This window comes from Chroicocephalus ridibundus, chromosome 13 (genome assembly GCF_963924245.1).
Source record: "Chroicocephalus ridibundus chromosome 13, bChrRid1.1, whole genome shotgun sequence".
In the NCBI taxonomy this organism is placed as follows: Eukaryota; Metazoa; Chordata; class Aves; order Charadriiformes; family Laridae; genus Chroicocephalus; species Chroicocephalus ridibundus.
Genome location: NC_086296.1, coordinates 5606827 through 5628741, shown reverse-complemented (window position 1 = coordinate 5628741; position 21915 = coordinate 5606827). Strand labels below are relative to the sequence as shown.

General features: G+C 49.0%; 1 protein-coding gene across 13 annotated transcripts in view; it reads left to right on the top strand.

The window, feature by feature from the left end:
• Positions 1–21674, top strand: part of PITPNM2 (phosphatidylinositol transfer protein membrane associated 2) — a 136845-nt gene extending 115171 nt beyond the window's left edge. For 2 of the 13 annotated variants that reach the window (XM_063351093.1, XM_063351094.1), the window contains exons 15-27: positions 732–907; positions 1292–1462; positions 4171–4320; positions 9262–9426; positions 11412–11615; positions 13417–13565; positions 16280–16396; positions 17144–17260; positions 17632–17780; positions 18454–18603; positions 18692–18875; positions 20159–20287; positions 20566–21674. In XM_063351093.1, the coding sequence (XP_063207163.1) occupies positions 732–907; positions 1292–1462; positions 4171–4320; positions 9262–9426; positions 11412–11615; positions 13417–13565; positions 16280–16396; positions 17144–17260; positions 17632–17780; positions 18454–18603; positions 18692–18875; positions 20159–20287; positions 20566–20910 (2206 nt within the window). In that variant the 3' untranslated portion in view covers positions 20911–21674. Of the gene's footprint in view, positions 1–731; positions 908–1291; positions 1463–3851; positions 3988–4170; positions 4321–8591; positions 8632–9261; positions 9427–11411; positions 11616–13416; positions 13566–16279; positions 16397–17143; positions 17261–17631; positions 17781–18453; positions 18604–18691; positions 18876–20158; positions 20288–20565 lie in introns of those variants that run through there. The other 11 variants (XM_063351095.1, XM_063351098.1, XM_063351096.1 and 8 more) reach the window with 11 other exon arrangements.
• The last annotated feature ends 241 nt before the right edge of the window (positions 21675–21915 follow it).

Here is a 21915-nt window from a genome sequence, read left to right as displayed (position 1 = left end):
TGTGGCCACTGAGTTAATTACTCCAAATTGCCATTCCCAGGGAATGCCACACCCAAATTGCATGAAATTGCAGATTTGCCACACACCAAAGTGCATGGAAGCTGTGGTGCATCTCGGTTGGTGCACAAGGATATTAGAAACCCTCTCGCGGATTTTGATCTTTCTTTTTGTCTCTCCTCTCCTGTTTTCTTTTTCCTTTTCAATCCTATAACATTTGTCCAACTACTTCCACGAGGAAGAAATAGGTAAGCACAGCTTTCCGTAACATTTGAGAATGAGGTCACGGAAGGAACTCAAATGTTGACAACCAGAAAGCATAGCAGTAACGTGTAATAGAGTGAATCGCCGTAAACCTGCTTTTTTCCCTGCTACTCTAGAAATTTTGGCTTGCTGGTTATTTTATCTTGCAAACGACTGTCCTACTAGCATCAACCAAGATTTTGACTCCTCAAAGAATAAACATTTTGAGGAGATAGGAGTGTGTAAATGAACCCACTTGAAGCTTGGATTTGTACAGTCTAAATGATGCCAATGTAACGGGGTAATTGTTGTGGGGGAGGTATTTTACTGGCTAGTGAAACTACAGTACCGAGGCATGGTGGGTTGATTGTCACAGTCCCTTCACTAAAGAGATAGAAATTATATTCACTGTCAATCACTTATCTGGCCTTCGATTAAGGGAAAAGAGCATGGGGAAAAAAAATTGACTTTATTTTCTGTTCTTATCCCAGTTTACATTCTAGTGTGCTGAAAAATGACCCAGGATCCAGGCGATCTAGTAGCTCTACTATGTTGGATGGAGGAAATATTGGAAAGTTTGAATTTGAGATCACCGACTTCTTCCTTTTTGGTTCTCCCTTGGGTCTGGTTCTCGCACTGCGAAAAACTGTCATTCCAGCTCTTGACAGTAAGTCCTGATGTAAACTGCTGAACTCACTTAGTGGATGGCATAAGCACCTCCTGCTACAAATACAGTAATCTGCTGAGACAAACTGGTAAAAAACAAACATCTCTATATAATATTTATTGCATCGTAAGGAAGTAGATCACTGTGTGCTCTGGCCGATACTGATTATACAATTTATTTGCAATGGACTTCCAAACATTAAAAATACCGTGCAATTTTTGAGTCTATAAATATTGTGATAAATTAGACTGGAAGATGAGAGAGATGATAAATCTTCAGCTCTTTTTTTTAACCCAACAGTTGTCCTTTTTACAGACAAATATTTACAGTAATCTAACAAATAATCTTTTGATACTTGAGGGGTTTTCTTCTCCATCTTTTTAGTCTTTCAGCTCAGACCAGCTTGTCAGCAGGTCTATAACCTGTTCCACCCTGCAGACCCATCTGCTTCACGCCTCGAGCCTCTTCTGGAGAGGAAGTTTTACCTTTTGCCCCCCTTTAATATTCCCCGTTACCAGAGGTTTCCGCTGGGTGATGGCAACTCTGCTGTTCTGGGTAAGTCACTTTGGATCCATATTAGCTGTCTGAAGGGTTATATCCACACTTTACATGAAATTATCAAAGCAATTGGGAATGACAAGAAAGAGAATTGGCCCTATAATGTTAGCCTGATTCCTGATTTTCTAGAAAAGTAGTTTTCTTCCAATAAAATCAGTGCCTTGTGACCTGTATGCCCTACATTTGTCACACAAAGGCCATCAGCTGCTGAGAGTCATGATGTGGTGACCTCTCTGCAAAGGTCCCTGTTTTACACCCAAGCTGGTGCTTGTGGTTGGGACTGAATGAAAGACGATTCACTTGGCTGAGTTTAGGACGTTGACGTCTGGAGGGCCAGTGAAGACTGGAAGGAGCAGGGTCAACAGTGAGATAACGAGATGATTTGCTTGGTTGCAATGTGTGCTTTGTCATGGGACAGGCTACTGCAGAGCAGTGGGCTGGTGACAGTGCCTTGCCCTTTGCCACCTTGCCAATGAGGCATTTAATCGTCTCAGGATACCTAGGATGGCTCCGCCATCAGTGGCCTCTTCACTTGCTCTACCCCAATTGCGGCAGTAACGAATGAAATGGCTGTGTGCATGCCCTTTTGTCTTACTGGGTTGCATTTGAAACAACTGTGTCCTGACCATGCCCTGCCTCAGCTCCCATTACATCAGTGCTCTTGCAGTTGATCTAATAAAATAAATTATATTTCCTACCATCTTCACCTCACTTCTGTGCCTAGACTCTCATGGTCCGTTGCCATTTCAGTGCAGGCTCGCATTGCAAGGAGCTCTCAGGGAAGCTCACCCCTCACTGTGCAGAACTAAATTTGACCTTTCTGCTTCACCTAAAGCTTTGGTTCCCTGCAGAGTCAAGGCTTTGGGGCAGGAAGAAGAATTGCACCGTAATTTTGCCCTTGTTAGAGGTTGTTAGTCAATAGCTACTTAAAGTCAACACTGCAACTAAGAGTCGCTACTATAAAGCTAGACTACAGCACACAGGAAATCATGCTGGCAAACCAGAGGAGAATATCAAAGCCACCAGCTAGAAAGGTTGGGATTTGGTTGTTGGTTGTTTTTTTTCCCAAAGTAGCTTTTCGTTTATTTAATATTTGAATCAGCCAGGACTAAATGAAGAGGAATGTGTATCTAGAGACGAATAATTCTGGCGATACTCTGCTTCACTTTTAAATTGAAAATGCAAAGCAGTGGTCTGCTACGTATCAGTATCTCTAAAGATTGTATTGTAATTGCTGAATCTGGACGTCTGATTTGTTAAATGGATATAAACTAAAACCCGAGTTTGATAAAGTGAATAAAATACTTTCTGCAGGCCCCACTCGCTTGTCAAATTTAGCAAAGATCTTGCTGCAACACTTTTACACTTTTAAAAATGGATCCACCCACAATTACATTTGTACCCAGTCCAGTTACAACAGCTCAGGGAATCCATAGCAACCTGAAAAGCAATTTGCTTTTTGGGCGTGTTCTAGGTATCAGCTGCAAGTGGCTTCTTAAAAAAAAAAATAATTAAAAAAAAATATCCTAAACATCTTACCGTATTCCTCTTAAATACATTTTGAATCCCCTGTTCTCACTGAAACCAGAGGTAGAAGCCCCGTTGACACGGAGCGACCTGCGTTCTGGTTATCGTTCTGTGCAACAGCAGGGATCTTGTTAGTTTGCTGTGTCTCCCTAGACCTTTGTTGGGTTGACTGTGTTTAGAGAGACACTTGCTATGTAGCGGAGAGGAGTTAAACAGCAATTAGCTCAACTGTAAAAAGGGTAGAGTGATTTCAAAACCCTCTCCAGGTTTGAGCCTTGTTATTTTAAGAGATGCTGCTCTGCTGTGATGCATTGAACTGACAAAAAGGCAGCTTTAAATTCTCTTCTCATGTAAAACAAAGCCTCTTCATTTGCTTGTCATAAAATAACAGGCTATTCCTTTCCATTAGAGTAAAAATTTCCATGTTGTGATTTACACATTACCCAGAAGGACTGTTCTAACCATGATTTGCAAAGTTGCTACTGAAGTTAGTGTTCACTGTAGGGCGCTCCAGAAAAGTTAATTGCTGCTATAATTAAGCTATATGATTTGGTGATCATGTAAAATTCAGGTGCTCAATTATAATTAGTTATGTACGAAACCTTGTGTAACACTGCTTGTGCGTATTTCCTCATGCAGATAGCTAGCTTATTTAAAGTCCACGATTCAGAAAACCTCTTAGACTTTGTTTTGTTTTGTTTTCCCATCTGTACTAAATGTTGGGTCCCTGTTTCATTACAACCAACTTGCAGAGTGAAATCAAATTCACATCCTTGCTTACTCCTGTGCTTTGCACTGTGTAGGCTGTGAGTCTGATTCAAGGAAATTTCCCCTTAGAGCATACTTTTTTTTCACATAGTAAAAAGATTTCTCCGGATCTGCTGGGTATTTATGGATTTGGCTGATTGGAGGAGCTGGTTAAGAGGACTCCCTTTTCTTTTGTTGTTGAAATGCCATTGTTGTGCTCTCCTCTGCTACCAGTTATTCTCTCTGATGTAAGTCTATTTGGAAAGTCACCCATGTTTTGTTTCTTTTACTCTATTTGAAGGTTGTCCTTTCATTGAAGACTCATAGCTGAAGTGCTCGGTTGTAACTGTTTGTATGTTAACACTTTGTGGCCGCATGTCTGTTGTTCTTTGTCCTTCTGTTTTTGTTTTTTTTTTCCCATCTGCTTCTAGTTGAGACAATCCAGAACAATCCCATCCTCCTCATGGAAAGTAGCCCTCTGGGTGCTCTCCAGCACCAGGACAGCTTCATGGAAACAAGTATCCCCGTTCCCGTACTGAATTGGCAAGATGTTTCCAATAAAAGTGCTGGTTTTGCTGAGTGTGTGTAATCTACACTTTTGTATTGTCTATGGTGTTGGGTACTTGGGGTGCTTTTTGGAGATCATACTGTTGCCTCCTGGAGTTGAAATCTTCATGCTGTGTCTCAGGCTGTGCCACATGAAATAACCACTTGGGATCATGCTTGGGTAGGCCTGGTCTGGGAGACCCACCATGCAAAGAACGAGTTGGAATTAACAGACTTTGTCCCATTCCAGTGTTGATGCTGGAAGGGGAGACTGCTGCCACGTACTTGCGTTTGTCCGTCGGTGGTGGCTGTGCTGCTGGAAAGAGGCTTTGGCACAGCAGGACAGAGTCCCTGGGTGGCCCTGCTCGCGTGGTGCACGCCGTGTGCAGGATCCCCAGCCGTCAGCTACACTGCGCCGTGGCCAGAAGTCTAGTTTATGTCAGAACAGATTTTGTCCATTTGAGTGTTTCATGTTTGGACACTCCTTGTGGCTCAGCTCTGCTGAATACAGTGAATGAGGTTTTCAGACCCCAAGGTGGCTATACATGTTGGCTTTTTAAAATTAATTTCTCAACTTCTGCATTAAAAGCAAAGTTTGATGCGTTTGTTTTGCCTTACTTTCCATCATAAATGCTGCATGGCCTCATTTATTCTGGTTGTGGCTGATGCTACATCTGCGATTTTAATGAGTCTTGACTTCGTTTTCATTTTTTCATCCCCATGTGTCTTACTTGCCCATTCTAACCCCTTTTTCAGTGTTTTGCATTGAGAGCTTCGTTCTGCTGCTTTGTTTTTAACAAGCTGACCCTTGCTGTTTATGAGCAGTCCAGTACGTTATGTGGTCATACAGGATGGCAACACTGCGGACTATTCCAGTCTCTCCCTTTGTCTTTTGAAGATGTAGATGATTTGTAGGTATGCAGTTGCCATGTTGCCTGTGCTGTGATGTTCTGTAACAAAGCAGAGGGAAAGGATCTGGCACTATTAATTAATCACTTTGGAGGTCACTGATGAAATGCCGTGTGGCTGTCATCTGATATTTCTTGCTGTCAGCACAGAGCTTTTCGAAGCTTCTCTGCTCTTTACCTTGTGTGTCAAGAGCACAGTGTGGCCAAGCAGTGCTTGGCTTGACTGTATCAACTGCTGAATCCCAGTCGAGCCACTGGATTGCGGGAAATCTCCAGACTCATAAAAACTTAGGGACAACAGAAGTCCATGTTGCTCTTGATCTCAGGGTAGTGACTGCAGAGTGACCCGTGACTCCAGTGCAAGCAGGGTCTGGCCTGTGCTGAGCCGCTGGCTGGCTTTTCTATTATTTTTTTTTATTGTTATTGAACTTTACATGGTTTTGATTGCTTTCAGTATTTCCCGCTTCAGTGCCACAGCTCAGCCTGCAAATAGCTTATATTGAAATCTGCCATTCAGATACCCCAAGGACTTAACTCAGTGCCAGCAGTACATTAGAGGATGGCCCGGTGCCGTTCACTTAGTGGGAAACAATTAGTAAGAACATTGACAAACGAGTCCATAAATGAAAAGGCATAACACTGAAATGAGTATTAAAGAACCATAGCTAGGCAAAAAAAAAATGTGATTTTGCTTCTTATGTCACCTCTTCTGGCAGCGCAGTTAAATCCGGGGTCATTGCACTGGCCGTGTGTGTGCTGCCGGTCGAGCAGCGGCAGGTCCTTCGCTGGGAGAGAGAGAGGGTGCTCAGGGCACCGCTCCAGCCAGGTCTCCTCTTCCTGAAGCTTCCTCGTTCTGATAAAGTCTCCCTTCAGACAAGGTACAAAGTACACTTCAGCCAGCGCAGTAGACGAGGACACCTCTGTCCTTATCTAGTGACCAAAATGAACAGCTAATTTTGATGAAAGTCTTGCTTCTGCTCGGCCTGGTCCAGCCATCCGACTTCACCCAGGGCTCAAAGTGCTTGCCTGAAAAACCTCCCTGCGATTGTCAGGACCTGAGTTGTGGCCGGGGATGTCACCTCTGCAGCGCAGAGGACGTGGCCCTTTAGGAGCCGGAGCGGTTGCAGTGCCGGGGTCAGTCTGTGCTGGCGTGGCAGCATCTGCGACATCTCAGCCTGGTCCCCGCGTTCCCCAAGAAAGCCCCCTTGGTTTCAAAATTGCAAGAGTGGGTGCTGCACATGGGATTTAGTGCAACGAATACATGGAGTTAAGGAAATATCTTATTAGGGTTTTTCTTCCCTTGAGTCAAGTCCCAGTGTTTCATCTGGAAGTCGCTGTCACTGCAGCTTTGGAGTCGAGGAAGCTTGGCTGAAGGGGCAGTAATGCAGAAAACAGGTTTTCTGTCTACGCTTCCTGCCCTGCCTTTTCCTGGCCCTTGTTTTTCCTTAGAAACTGTCCTTTTTCAGGGTGTGTATCTTGGAAAAAAAGGGAGAAACCTGAGTGGGCTGGAGTCATGGGAGCGAGCTCTTCATCCCCTGCAGAGCAGACTCCTGCCACCGACATGGGCGATAATAAACTGAACAGTTCAGCAGCACTAAAACAGTTTAGGCTTTTATAGGAGAGAAAATTACTCCTCTGGTGACACTAGCTGGGATGGTATTGGAAGGGCTGTTGAGGTTGGGGTTTTTTGTTTCAAACTCAATGTATTCAAAAATCCCCAGTCAGGCCCAGGAAAGCGAGACTGACTAAAAAGAGCCAGCCCCAAATACCACTGTTTCTGTCTTTATTCTCATGCCACTTTATGAGTTCTTGAAAAAGGAGATAAAATTCAGGCAGAGACAAGTGGTGATACGTTAATGGAGCTGGAGCCATGATCGACCCAGGCAGCACCACATTTGGCCCAGCCTTTTCTCCTGTGTAGCATTGCTGTAACACTCATTAGTGTGCCTTCCAGCTGCTTCCTAATTCAAACCACAGATGTTTTATATTTAAGGGAGAGGAAGAAGTTCAGGCTTCGCTGGTAGGTGTTAGTTAAACCTGAACCTGGCATTTTTCCTAGTGCAGACAAAGCCAAAGCTCTCATTGCATCTGACCAAGTTCAGGGAAGCCGATGGTCATCATGGGTGTCACCGCACAAGGGTATGATTGCAGGAGGATCTCGCGGTCTGTATAAACAAGGGAAAGGAGAGGAAGGGGTAAGCAGGGAAGAGACGAGAGGTTTGTCCCAGGTCATGCAGCAATGGGAATAAGACCCTTTACCCTTGAGACCTTTGTGGGGCTGAACGCAGCTCCTGGCTTGGCTCATGTTCTCTGAGTACAGCCTCTGCTTGAATTGTCTCCTCTTGCTTGTGCTGGTGCTTTCTGCAGTGAGAAAGCCATGCTGGCCCGGTGGGGCTGGCTGGATCGCGGGCACTGGTAGCAGTCTTGACAGCCAGCAGCTCAAGGCAAGGTGAAAAGAGGAGGAAGGTGCTGAGAAAGTGATGCTGGTAATGGCCTTTCAAGCACAACGTGGGCAGTGTGTGCAGCTCATCATCAGGTCAGGCTCCCGCTAGGGCTCAGATCTTGCAGTCCACGAAGCTTTTACACAGAGCAGCTTGTGGCCTGATTTTCCCTGCAGAGAACAGAACTCTTTTACCAACCCTTAGCTACACATTTTCTGCTTCATGCGTTCCCTTTCCCTCTGCTGCAGCAGGATTTGTGTGGGCACAGACACTGCTGCTGTGAACTGAGAGATCGGAGGAAGCAAATCAGTAGCCACAAGCAAAAAAGATCGATATTAAAATAAACCAGTTGCCAAAACAACGCCCTATGTCAACCACACACTGGGATGAAATCCAAGGATATCTAAAGTGGCTGAAATAGGCAGAGGATGTTGGTGTGTGGGAGTAGCGTACCTGCATTCCCCGTGGCATCTGCTGCCTGGCTGGGCACAAACCCGTGCCCTGTCAGATACCCGGGAATAAAGTTCAGGTGCTGCTCCTCAGGTACAGCAGAGGTGGGCAATGTTAAAATGGTAGCAAGTAGCTTTGCTTTTGCATGTCGGTGTCGTACCGGTGCCGCCTGCTATGAAGTACTTGGTATCGGCATTACAAACCCTCTGCAGGGCAGGATCGTGGGGTATCTCACAGATGCTTCATTCGACCTCATAGCATCCACAGAGGGGAGAAAACTGAAATGCAGAGATTTTATCGTGACTTTCAGCATCTCTCGGTTTGCCAGTCCTGACCGTATTAGGTCCATTTCCCTCCAATACATGTAGAAGGTCCACCTGAGCATGCCTTTCAATCCTCCTTTTCTGTATTTATGTACTAAAGGGTTAGGCCACACTTGGTAAACCTCAGGTTGGGATCTAAAAATCCAGAGTTGCACCTTGTACAAAAGAAGCTCTGTTTTCACAGAGACTGAGCGCTCCCCGATCCGCCAACACCGATTGGAGATGTAAGTGCTCAGCACCAGACTCCTTTCTTGCAATAGCCCTTACTTTAGTTTAACCAGTGTTGGCTGTATCCATTAGCAATAAAATACAAGTTCAAATTTAGTCCCTGCCAGGCATGAAAATGTTTTCTTGATTTTATTTTTTTTTATTTTTTTGCATCGATGCTTTTATCTCGGAGATGTTAATTTAAGTCTAAATGTTTCAAGAAAACAAATATCCCCTTTCTGAGGTTGTTTTTTGTTGTTCTCCTTACCTTGATTATTTTGTCTCGATGTGAATATATAAAGTTGCGTATATTCACATCTGTATGTATGACACATGCTTCTGTTATTGCTGCTTGAGTAAGTCTGCCTGGATTTTTCTTTGGGGTTTTGGATTTGGTTTTTGAGCTACTTATTTTGCTTCTCTCAATCAAAGACTGCTCCTCCAGCCACGCGTCTCTTTGCCTGCTGTGGTGTTTGCTTTCTTTTCAAACCAGAGCTCTGATGAAATGTTTTTTTTTCATTCCGATCAGTTCTGAAAGGTTTTTTGCATCTCCCAGCCTTGTTTGCCTCCTTCCTCCCCTCGAGTTCATCTTGCCCAGCCTCTGTCTGTTGGTCTAATATTTTGATTTCCCTGTTTCAACTTTGTAGCAGATGTTGTTCAGTCTCATGGTGCCGTCTTCATGGAAAGCGCGTCCCTGTCCACCCCCATTTCAGCCCCTCAGTTCAGGGGCTTCCGGAGAGCCAGTGAGATCAGCATTGCCAGCCAGGTCTCAGGAATGGCAGACAGTTACACTGCTTCCAACATAGCCAACAGTAAGTGTTTCGCCCCCTCCGAGACTCCCGCTCGCTGCCGCACCGCTCTCTCAGCGCCACGCACCGGCCAGAGCCACGCAGCTTCCGTCTGTCTGTCTGTCTGGGGTTACGCTTTCCATTTATAACAAAAAGTTGGAATTTTTCCGCCTTTGCCCGGTTTCGCTGTAGTCAGTGCCGTGTGTTATGGTATCCCCTGGAGGAACAGATGATATATTTGATTATAATACAGGGGGTACCGCTCTGTTATGCCCGTTGGACTGTGCTGGTGATAAATTATTCAGAAAAATGTAATAATAATTCAGAACCCTGAGCACCATTTGGCTGCTGTGCGTGCTGAGGGTTAATCCGAAGGGGTGTTCCTGCGCTGCTGTTGATAAAGTCACGCAGAACTGGTAGGGATCAGCAGTGCCAGACTGATAATGCAGGACGTGGCATGTGGCTTGATGCAGATCACTTACATGTCGTCCACAAAAATGGGGATGAGTAAGCCCCTCTGTAATGCCGAAAGGGAAAAACAGGTTTGGGTTATTTATTACTTTGCATTAGAAATTCAGCCCGCAGGGCAGCTCAGAGACTCAGCCAGTTACGACCCGTATCCCAGAGCTGAATGAGGGATGAAAGGGATTTTTTATTTGTTATTTTTCCCCAAGACCTGTATAACTTCTCAGCTAATGCAGTGGAGAACAGCAGCCTTTGTTAAAGGTTCAGCCCCTTCTTCATTTCAGCTGAAGTGTGAGATTAGCAGTCTGTGTTCTCGGGGACCTCTGATAACTCAGACCAGAAAAGGCTGAAAACCAAGCAAATTTAAAATAATAATAATTATTATTAAAAAAAAAAAACAAACAAAACAAAAAACCCCAAAACAAAACGACACACACACCACATCAAAAAAACCTTCAGCCCAAACTATTGTTCCAGAAGGTGGCAAAAATTTAGAGATACTCCATTCCCGGCACGTTAGACTACCGGGCGATGAACAACTCACTTCATAATTAATTGCTAAGGTTAATAATGCTCCCTGAGGCAAGTGTTAGTTACTGAAGGTCTGTGGGTGCTGGTCAGGGGTTGCTGTAATTTTTTACCCTGTTTGAGGCAACACTCAGCAGCAGGAATAAACTACCTGCGCTCTGACAAGTGAGTTTTTCTTTCCCAAAGTGCATCCGAGAGCTGACACCGCACTCCTGCGTGCGTTCTTGTGTCTGTCCTGGTCAGACATCTTGCCAACCGCTTGCTAAATATTAATGTGCTTGGGAAGCAGGCTCCTGGGGGAGAAGGTGTTTGTGTTGTGCTGGTTTCACGCCCACGGAGAGTTGCCGAGCTCGGCTGGCCGGGATGGGAAGCGGGGGGCGGTGGTTGTTGGCTATGAAGTGTTTACGCCGGGGTGATGCCTGAGGGCCCACACGACGCGACGGAGGGATGCTGCCTCTGCGAGCTCACGGCAGGATCAGGCCCACGCAGCGCTTGCCTCTCTTTGCCTTCCTCGCGTTCCCCCCTGATTATTTAGCTTCTGGTTTGTGTAATTTATTCCTCCACGTGCTTCACAGCCGTCAAAACCTGTTTCTGAGACCAGAGAGGAAGAGTCTGGCCCCGTTGCGGGCTGCGCGCGTGCCCTGACCCCACGTGCAGCCTGTCCCACGGGCTGTCGCAGCCCTTTCCTTCACCTCCCGAGGGCTGACGTGTCCTCTGAGCCCTGGCTCTGGCTTTGCCGCTCTTGCGCTCGACCTTCCTAGCGCGGCATTAATGTGGAGCTGCGGCACTGAGGGTTGGATGTGGTCCGTGCTTATCCCGCAGGGAGAGACGGAGGAGGCCCAGAGGGGCGCTGCAAATCCATGGCTCCCTCCCGGGAGCCCTCCCGAGGGTGCAGCTTCCCTCGCACTGTGAATTTCTGGAGGATGAAACCAGTGTTGCCTGCGGCATGTGTGTGCCATAATAAGAAGTGTGATTTCTGCTCTTTTTTTTTTTTTTAATTTTATTTTTCCTTTTAGAAACCAAACACCAAGTTAATCATTGTAGAGGGTTTAGCCTTCTGTCCCAACTTGCCCTCCCTCACAAATCCCCTACCCAAACCTCGTCCAAGAGACTTAGACAGCATAAACATGAAATCCCTTCGAAGGGAAGAAAGCTCAAAGGGCCGTGGAGTCAGGCTGCAGACTGTGCTCTTCGGATACCCGACCTGGACATCAAGACAGGTATTCCGGAGAGATCCACTCCGGTCGACCTCCTCTCTCATTCGATAGTCACAGAACTTCACAGCAAATCTATGCTCTTTCACTGAGGCACTTGCAATTTCTGATTGCATTTTAACAAGTATTTCTGTCACTTTGCTCCAAAGATCGATCATAACACGGCTAACAACTTGGCAAGAGCAGGAGTTCTTCTGGGCAGAGCTGCGGGGACAATGCTTCTGCCTCCGCCACTGTCTTTTGAGCATGGAAGAGTAAATCCTGTCTGCTTCCTACAAAGAATCTGAAATTACCCAAGCTGGGGACTTGCATGAGAAATGAAAGGTTGGGACGTGACCAGGAGCTGCCAATTTGGAAGACAGGGAGACAGAAATATCTGTGAGGAGGTGCCGGTGTGCTCTGGAAATGCCATGTTGATCCATCAGTGCCCTCCTCCTCCTTTCCTCTTCAGAAAAGCAAGGACCATTAGGATGAGGACGGCTCCGGGCACTCAGCGCAGCCAGGGCTGGACCAAAGGGATGTGCCGATGCCATAACCCTCTGGACGTTGCTGTGGTGGGAGCTTTGTGTAGGTCTCTGGAAGGAGCTGGTGGATCTATTTTTCCAGTTCAGCATCTTTGCTTATCACCAGCTAGACATCCTTCAGCAAGGAGGGGATCATACCTTATATCTGGCAGCTTTCCTGGAAGTCTGTAAAAAGGAACATTGTCACAGAGAAAAACCAAGCTTGAGAAAGCTCTTGTCAAAGCCCCAGCTTGCATCCTGCATGCAAACATAGCTCCTCCTATTGCTCTCTTGATCTGATCCGTCTTCTCTTTCCATGGCTGCTTTTCCATGCCAGAGCGCGCGGGGGTTGAGGACTCCTTACTGCTGGGAAAGCAGCCCATGCCTTTGGGGTCTGAGGCTTTGGGCTGAGACGTGTTCATTGCTAGGGAGTCGGGAAGGATGTGTGCGTGGGCAGAGTTCAGGGCAGCATTGAGATGTGGTGGTGTCCCATGGGTGGCTGTCGATCACTGATGTGCAAGTTGTTGACTCCCCGAGGGAGAAACTCTTCTGCGTTGTCTGTAACCTTATTCACCCAAAATCCCGATGTATTTTTCGTTCCCCTGTGCAATGGTTTCCTGGCACCCCTGGACACTTTTCTCGTTGGCCACTGCAGAGGCTGTGCTCCTGGGGAGGCTGGGCTGGATGTCTCCATTGCCTACAACGTAGTAGCCCAGGAGGGCAACCAGGACATGCTGGGGACTGCCAGTCCCAGCAGCATGTGCCATATGCTCTGCCTTGTGGTGCCTTTTAGCATCTCACGTGGGTTCCCAGTATTTAGATCCTCTTTAGTATGGCCAATACCTGGGTACTATAGAGTCTTTTATTCCTTGGTGAAAGCTAAAGACGTTGGAAGTGGGACCGTGGATGGCCTGGGCATGTACTGTGGTGGGCAGAGCATGCACACCCTTCCTTACACAGCTCCAGGGAGATGTGTTCTTGTCTTCTGTTTTGGCTCATTGCACATGAGCCCTGGACCCCTTCCCCAGCGTCTGGACTAAGAGCCAATTAATACCTGCCCTCTAGTGCCTTCCTATTTACTTAAATAAAGGAGAGCTTAAGTGGTGGTGCCTCTGTGTGTTCCTCCCTTGGATTGAGCAAACACTGAGCCCTGGGTCGGTTGTTCCCTCTTAGCAGTGTGACCAGCCAGGGAGCAACCTCCCGGCATACCTGGAGCGAGGAGCCAGAGCCTCGAAATACCATTTGTGACGGAGACCGCGCGTGCGTGTGAACCCCCTTTGCCTGAACGAGTCTTTTGCTTCTAGTTGCTGCCAAGTGGTGGGGAACCAAAAGGATCGACTACGCTCTCTACTGTCCTGATGCTCTGACGGCTTTCCCCACGGTCGCTTTGCCGCACCTCTTCCATGCGAGCTACTGGGAGTCCACAGACGTTGTCTCCTTCTTGCTGAGACAGGTACGGTCGTCCTCCCTCCCCGACTCTCCCTTGGGCTGAAAAATATTTTGGGCTCTTTCTTTTTTTCACTGCACCTTTCATAACTCTCATTGACACGTAGAGATAAAAAAATACCCTTTGCCACTGTAGATCCGTTTTCTTTCCCTTTGTTTTATTCCTCACCTGCGGTGTTAGTGGAGCTGCGCCCACTCAAACTTCACAGACGTGTGCTGGCACACCTGGTCAGTTTTGGGCTGGGTTTTAGCATCAGAGCAGGTTTCAGATGGGCTCGCCAAGGATGTGTTTCTTATCACATCCGAGTGGTAAAAGTCAGTGGCACTCATTTCTTGAAGTGAGCTGTTCTGCGTGTGTGCAAGTTTGGATCTTGAGTCTGAAACTTAAAGAAAACTTCTTGATGTACAAATAAAAATAGCACCAAACACAACAAAACCAAAGGAGAAGTTTTGTATGAATTTGAGATTAGTTGACAGACAGTTTGGTTCTCCGTTCTGGCTTTCTGTGTTGTTGTGGTCTCCTCTAGGAACTCAGACCGTCGTCACTGCACTGGGATTTAGTCTTTGTTCCTCCAGTACAAAGCAGTTCTCTTGGGGATGGGAGAACGGGGATCGCTGGTGTCTGGAGTCTGACATCTCAGACTTTAGCAACCTATATTTAAATCTACTGTTGAAAACATGTTTTTCCTAAAAATAAATATTCTTCCTTCAGTTCCTTGGGGATGAGGGGGCGTTATTTGCCTTACAGAGTGCGAACCCCCCAAGGAACAGTACTTAAAGAATGGAATTGGAAGAAACAAAACTAAAAGCAACTCTGTGGATTATGTTGCCCACTTCGGCGCTTGGGCTTGCTTTGTGTTAGCTCGGCTGTTAAGCCATCACCGCTCTCTTCCAGCCTCCTCGGCTGCAGCTCTCAATTATTTATGACTCTGTTGGCAAACTTTCTTCCAGTGCTGTCTTCCAAATAGTGTGGGAACCATAAACAACAGAGATGACAGTGCTTGTGGCAGCTGAGCGGTAGCGATAATCCAGTGAGACCCTTTCTTCCCGGGCTGTGTCTAGCCCAGCGAGGCACCTCTGTGCTTGTGCACACCTTGCCGCATCAGCTACTTTGAAACCTCAGCCCCGTATCGAACTCGAGCCTAAGGGGGATGAAGAGAAAGAGAGACTTGTAACTATGCGTGAGTAGGAACAGTCGTGACAGTCTCGTACACAAAATGCTCTACTCAAGAAATAGCCAGTTACTCGGGATTCAGCCCAAACCTGGGTCTCTAGCACAGCGTGGTGCTTCGTATCTTGCGGCTTGAGGTACCTCTCCATCCATTCAGAGCCTGACAGGGGCTGCCTGGGTAGTTCGGGACCACTCTTCCCCGGTGCCTGTCTCTACTCACTTGTCTCTGTCTTGAGACCGGGATTTTTCTTTTTCCCTGTCTTCTCGCTGTCCTTCCAGAGCACCACACCACTTCTTCCCCTAATAAGGACTTGTTTCTAATCGCATTTGAAAGTCATCTCTGTACAAAATATAAAAGCAAGCTGTTGAATAGTTTTAGCCTCCAAAGGCTTGTTAAAACAAGCCCAAATAGAACTCAAAATAGATTCCCGATTTAAATAATTTTCAGTAAAACTTGTTACTTTGTTTACCTTGGGTTTCCATAAACTCCCTTGCCAGCAAGCTCATCCTCCCTGGGGTCCTTTTTCCAGTTCTCTGGAAGAAAAACAGCTTCAGCTCTGCAGAGTGACCTCGTTTGAGTCAGACCGCTACAGCCTGGATCAGCTGGAGAGCTGGTGACCGCACAAAATATGTTCAAGACCTTGTAAAAGAGCCTACATTTAAGAGGCCTCCCAGGGTCACTTCCCAGTCTTACAGCAGTCTTTGACATGTCCCCTCACCTTTGGGCTCTGGGGTGTTACTCTTACCTTTCCCTTCTAGAGCTTAAGAGCAGCCTAGGTAGGATCTAATCCTGCTTCTGCATCCCTGGTGACAGGCGGGAATCGCCTCCAAAGGCTGGCTGGTGGGTAGCGCCTTGCACCCTCCCTGATCCTTGCTTTGGTGCAGTGACATCCCACCAGCACAAAGTCCTTGAGCTCTGGCAGCCTCGGAGACAGGGTCAGGATGGACAGACACGCTGGGCTCTGCCTCGTGCGTGGCCAAGGCAGACCCCTGTGTGCCTGCGCTGGGGTTAAATCAATGGTTTTGTCTCCTCTCAGCAGGCCAAAACGTGTTCAAACAGAAGTAAGAAAAGCTGAGGGAATGGCACCTGTCAGCACGAGGCTGGTCAGGGCAGCGGGCGCTGGATCTCTTACGGGAATGGCAGAAAATGTGCCTTTGAAGGAGGGGGGTCCCTTGCAGAACGTGGGAAGATATTGATGAATGCCTTGAGGAAGGGCAGATATCTAAGCGCAGAGCTCGTCCTGCTGCGTTTGAGGCAGTTTTGTACCTCCTGACTGTCTAAACAACCTGTGTCTCAGCCAGGACTAAGTCAGTGCTGGCCGCAGGCTTTGCTAGTTCGGAAGAGACCACTTGTCCCTGCAATTAAGGGAGCAGCCAGTAAAACCTGCCAGCTGGCAAACCAAATGCCCAGCGGGAAGACTCAGGCCACCTCTGTCCAGGCGTTGCCCTTACTCAGCGCCGGCCTGGGAGATGCGGACGGGGCGGGGGACGGGAGGAGGGAGGTCACTGTGCAAGCGGCTGATGTCTCGGTGGGATCTGTCCTCCCGCAGGTGATGAGGCACGAGAACTCAAGCGTTTTGGAACTGGATGGGAAAGAGGTGTCTGTCTTCACCCCCTCCAAGCCCCGCGAGAAGTGGCTCCGCAAGAGGACGCACGTGAAGCTCCGGGTAAGGGTGTCTGGGGGCTGCGGCAGGCGGGAGCATGGTCACGTAGAGGGGTTTTGATTTGGGCTGGAAGAACAGCGCTGAAGGCGGGCAGCATGGGCATGGCTGTGTCTGTCCGCAGCAGAGACAGAGGATCCCGTTGCAGTGCTGGTGTATATGAGTGATTGTATCGATTCTATCCTACCCGTGTGGTTGTGAAAGAGTGGCCCAAAAGATCTGTACCAGCAAGGTCTGCTCTTGGCCTTGAGTCTATGTAAAATACAGAAAGCGTTGGCTGTGGGTCAGGGAAAGAGACAGGATGTCTTTCAAAGTCCAAGAATGCCAGTTCTCTGCTTGATAAATGCCCTTCGCTCCCAGTAAATGTCTCCAGTTCCCGCAAGAGGGCAATTCTCTGCTAGAACTGAAACAACGTCAGCAAATTTCTCGGCAGCTGCTTGTATTGCCTCTTAAATCCAAAGTGTAAGAGTTAATAGACAGTATCAGAATTGCACATACAAACTGCCGTTGAAATTGGCGTTTCAGCCATGTACGCTCCAATCCGCCCCATCAGTGTGGGGCACGGAGTCACCTCTGACACAGGTCAAATTCTTTTCTAAAGCTGAGAGCTGTGGGTGGAGGGGAGGAACGGCACAGAGAAACCCACGCTCCGATTTGTCCATTATATTGGGCATTTCCTGTCCATCGCTGCAAACTTATTTCTTTCCTTTTTTTTTTTTTTTTTTTTTTCCCTTTCCCCCTTGACTTGTGCAGAATGTCACAGCCAACCACAGGATAAATGACACCATCGCTAATGAAGATGGGCCCCAGACCTTAACCGGAAGGTTTATGTACGGTCCGTTAGATATGGTCACACTCACAGGAGAAAAGGTACTGTGTCTGCTTGGGGGGTGGGCACCATGGGGTGGAAGGTCTGGGGGACGGGGACAGAGGCGATTCTGGTCGGTGCTCCCTTGGTCGCTGATGGGGTTTGCTACCCTGGCATCTTGGCCAGCTTGTGTGATGCCCCCTGCCAGGAACAGTATCCATCACAGAGGTCTTTGCCACCGAGGCCGGGTTTCATTCCAGCATCCGGATGTTTGGGTGCTTCTCAGCTCCGATCTGTGAAGCGCAGAGGGTGGAAGCAGGACCCAACCCTGCTGCCATCCAAAGGAGCTTGGGTGGAAGGTCCCCATGTTTCGCCTGTACTAGTTGTCTGTGTCTTTAATGCTGTCGTTGACCCTGCCTTGCTGTGTTCCCAGGTGGACATTCACATCATGACCCAGCCGCCGTCAGGAGAGTGGGTTTACTTTGACACAGAGATCAGCAACAGCAGTGGCAGGATTTCTTATGTCATCCCTGAGAACCGGCGTCTGGGCATTGGCGTGTACCCCGTCAAGATGGTGGTCAGGTGAGGTCCCCTTGGGCTGCTGGGGCTTGGTTTGCAAGAGGAACAAAAGAGGAATTTGATGACTGTAAAACATGGCCCCTCCATAGAGGGGCAGCTCTGCGTGTTGGGTGGGTTCAGGGCCTGGTTTGCCAGCAACCAGGGACAAAGCCGTTTGTACTCTACAGCTGTAAGAGGAAGATCCACATTTTATTCAGGCTCCTGCATCATCAACAGCGTGGTAATTGAGCTCGCACTGCAGGAGCAGGCCTTCCGCACCACAAGACATATCGCCTCGCGGTCATCTGCAAAACTGCACAGCTGAGCATATTTTGAAGACCATAAATCTGTCCTTGAGGGACAGAACTTTGTACTCGTGATAATTCACAGCCCAGGGGCTCCAGCTCAGCTCCAGTTGCTGGTGTTGAGCTCTGGAAGGGGAAAGGAAGGGAACATTTTCTCAGTGGTGATGCCAGCAATGGTTTTCTGGAGGTATTTTGATTAGTCACTGATGCCAGAGTACTATTTCCATCCCCACTTTAGCACAGAGCCCCTCATGCAGTGCCTGTCACTGCTGTAGCTGAGGGTGGCATCGCTGTTAGACCCTTTGGGCCAGATTTGGGCTTGTGGTGCACTGCGGGACTTGGTGATACCTTCTGAATATCTTGATGCCTAGAAGTACCTGCATCCCTTTCAGGGGCGACCACACGTATGCGGACAGCTACATCACGGTCCTGCCGAAGGGGACGGAGTTTGTGGTGTTCAGCATCGACGGCTCCTTTGCAGCCAGTGTATCCATCATGGGCAGCGACCCCAAAGTCCGCGCCGGAGCGGTCGACGTTGTAAGGTCAGCAGCAGGGGCTGGGGCAGTCGCTCTATTTTACCCCAACATCGCTGAAGGTCTGCGATCCATTGACTTGTGGCTTTCCTTCTAGGCACTGGCAAGACCTCGGCTACCTCATTATCTATGTCACAGGCCGCCCCGACATGCAGAAGCAGAGGGTGGTAGCGTGGTTAGCACAGCACAACTTCCCCCATGGGATCGTCTCCTTCTGCGATGGGCTCGTTCACGACCCGCTGCGGCACAAGGCCAACTTCCTGAAATCCCTCATCACGGACGTAAGCCTGGGTCTGCTGAAATACGATCGTAGCACGGGTTTAGATTGCTCCTCGTCCAATTGCCCCTGTCAGCACCAGTCTCTTGGCAGCGATGTGACCCGCAGTGGAAGATTAATCTGTTCATTTTATTTTCATCCTTTTACTGCTCTACAAAAGTGTCTGCGCTGTTAAATTGTGTCATCTCTGCTCTGCACTGCTCCATTTCATCACTGGTCCTTCCAACACCAAATGCCTAATGAAGCAGAGGCAGCGGTGCCTCCGTTCCCCACACGTGCACTTTTTTCACCTGTTTGGTGGCTTCCTGGCTGCCTGTGGTGTAACCAGCAGGTCTGAGAGGGCATGGAGCTGCTGCCAAAATGGCCTTGCTCCACCCACCCTCAGCGGGAGACTGCATCGAGCATCTTCCCGAGTGTGTGACCCCGGGGAGGTCTTAACGTCGTTCAGCCCAGAGCCTCAGAAAAGCTCTAGGTAAAACGAGGTTTTCTTTGTCTGGCAAGTGAAGGAACTTCCAGCATCCTGAGCACTTGTGCCCTGCCTCGAATAGCAGGAAAAGCCCCTCGTTAACTCTCCTGGACTCTCGTTTTGGCCTGTGTCGCAGTGGTGGGAGCAGCTGGCCCTCACTTGCTGCCTGCTCTCCCTTGTCCTCCAGAAGAACAAGTTTGTGACCAGGGTCAGAGTTTTCCTTTCAGTCTCCCTGGCCTGCCTGTGGCTCCGGGGACAAAGTCTGTGGTGGCACCGGTGTCCGCACCTCCCCTGCCAGCTCCTGCTTCAGCCCACTAAGGAAAGGGTTGGCCAGGAGCTGCTCTCTGCTCGGAGCGGAGGCAGACGAATCCCTGGAAAGCAGCAGTATTTTGCTGCCTGTCCCTTCTCCCTCTGCCCAGCAGAGTTAACCAGCAGAATTGCATGCAGCAGCACGGCCGGGGGAGGGGAACGCTCCCCGCTAATGATTACTGCATGGGGGGGTTGCAGACAGCTCTTCTCCCCCAGTGACAAGCAGGCGGTGAAGTGCGCGGCGTCCCTGCCCCCCGCGGACCTCAAGGAAAGGCTGTGGCTCAGCAAGCGGAGATCTGCTTTCGTGTTGCTGTTACTCCTCTTGTTCTGGCCTGTAAACATCCCCAGCTCTGTTAATTAGCACTTTGCACAGCGCTGCGTTACCCAGCTGGGAACTTACATAAGTTATTGACCTGCGATTCCCACAAACGCTATTTAAAAAAAAAAAGCCCGGCCTGTTGAGCATGGGGCGCCCGTATGCTCTGACCGCGTGTTGCTGTCTCTCCCCACAGCTCCACATGAGGATCCATGCGGCATATGGATCTACGAAGGACATCTCTGTGTACAGCTCCATCAGCCTCCCGCCCACGCACATCTACATCGTTGGCCGACCCACCAAGAAGCTGCAGAGCCAGTGTCAGGTAGGAGCCAGCTTGTCTGAGCCCCGGAGGCGCTGCCAAGGGCCTCCCGTGGGAGGGTGATGGGGATTCGGTCATCTTCAGACTGGTGACTGAGCTAGTGTTTGCCAAGAGGACAGGAACTGTCCCACAGACCAGGGCCCACCACATCTGAGTGGTTCCACGTCTTGTACGTCACCCCAGAGAACCTGGCACAGTGAACCCGTTTGGCTGCCAGGTGGCTAGCAGGGAAACGTGTCCCATCCCTCTTAACGCCTGCCCTCATCCCTCTTGTCTCGCAGTTCATCACGGAGGGGTACGCGGCCCACCTGGCCCAGCTGGAGTACAACCACCGCTCGCGCCCCGCCAAGAACACCACGCGCATGGCGCTGCGGAAGGGCAGCTTCGGGCTGCCCAGCCAGACTGAGTTCCTGCGCAAGAGGAATCACCTGCTGCGGACCATCTCCTCCCAGCCTTCGGCCACCGGCAGCGGCGCCGGCCACCGCCCCGAGCGCACCCAGAGCCAGTCCGACGGCGACAAGGAGAGGGACAGGGAACGCAGCCAAAGAAGCATGAGCATCGCCACGGGGTGCTGGGGCCGGAGTGCAGCATCCCGGCTGGAGTCTGGCCTCTTGGGGCAGAAGTAGCCAGGCCAGAGCCAGCGACTGTCGGCTGCAACCACCGGAGGAGAAAACAAAAGGAAAGAGGGACGAGGCCGGCGTTACGGGCTGGAAGGGTAAATATGGTGCTACTCTAATAACATCATGGTATTCTGGGAAGAGACGGGATGTTTCCCACGCAGAATGTGCAGGCCTTGCAGCGGGAGCGTCAGGTTTGTGCAGCACGAGCCCAAGGAACAGCTGGAAATCGGGGGGAAAAGTCTCCAGGTCAAGATCGCGCTCTCTCCTGCCTCCTTCTCTTATCCAGGTTTAGTGACTGTAAATACGTGCCTCCTCGCCTTGTTAGCCATCGCTCCGATATGCGTGACCGAGAGCTGTCCTCAGAGCCACGGGAACAGGGGATGAGGCTGGGGGAACTTGTTCTTGGTTGTCCCAGGAGTCAGACTGAGGTGCTCTGCCGGTGTGGGCACAGGGTGGGTTTGGGGTTCAAAAAGCACGCTGTTTCCCCGGCACAGACAGCCCCAAGCGAGGGATTTATCGTGGGCTGTGCCAGGCAGAGCAACCGAGAGCTTTACCTGTACAAAGAGCTTCAAGTTCAGCCACTTTCTCAAGGAGTACGTGCAGTGGCAAAGCATAAAGATGTATCGATGCTGTTGGTAGAGGCAGAATGTCGGCAGATTCACGCCCAAGAAAGTGGGGTTGTTATTGTTATTACTGTTATTTTTTAAAGAGACCTTTTAGAAGCCGATGGAATTTAATGCGTTGACCTATTAAAAGAGGAATACAAGCTATTTTGTTTGAGCTGTTGCAAACCTCAGACACTTAATTTGCTGTTAAAGTCTCCAAATATTCTCGCTATATATTATTTCCAAAAGTAACCACCGTATCTTTGGAAGCAGCTGAAGGCACTCAGCAGCCAGATTTGCATTGCAGTTCTTCTCATCCAAGTGCAGGGTCTGACTCTCTCAACACCCACCTCTGAGACGTTTTCTTCTTCCCAGGTTCTCTCCAAGTTCAGTAGCAGCTTTCATG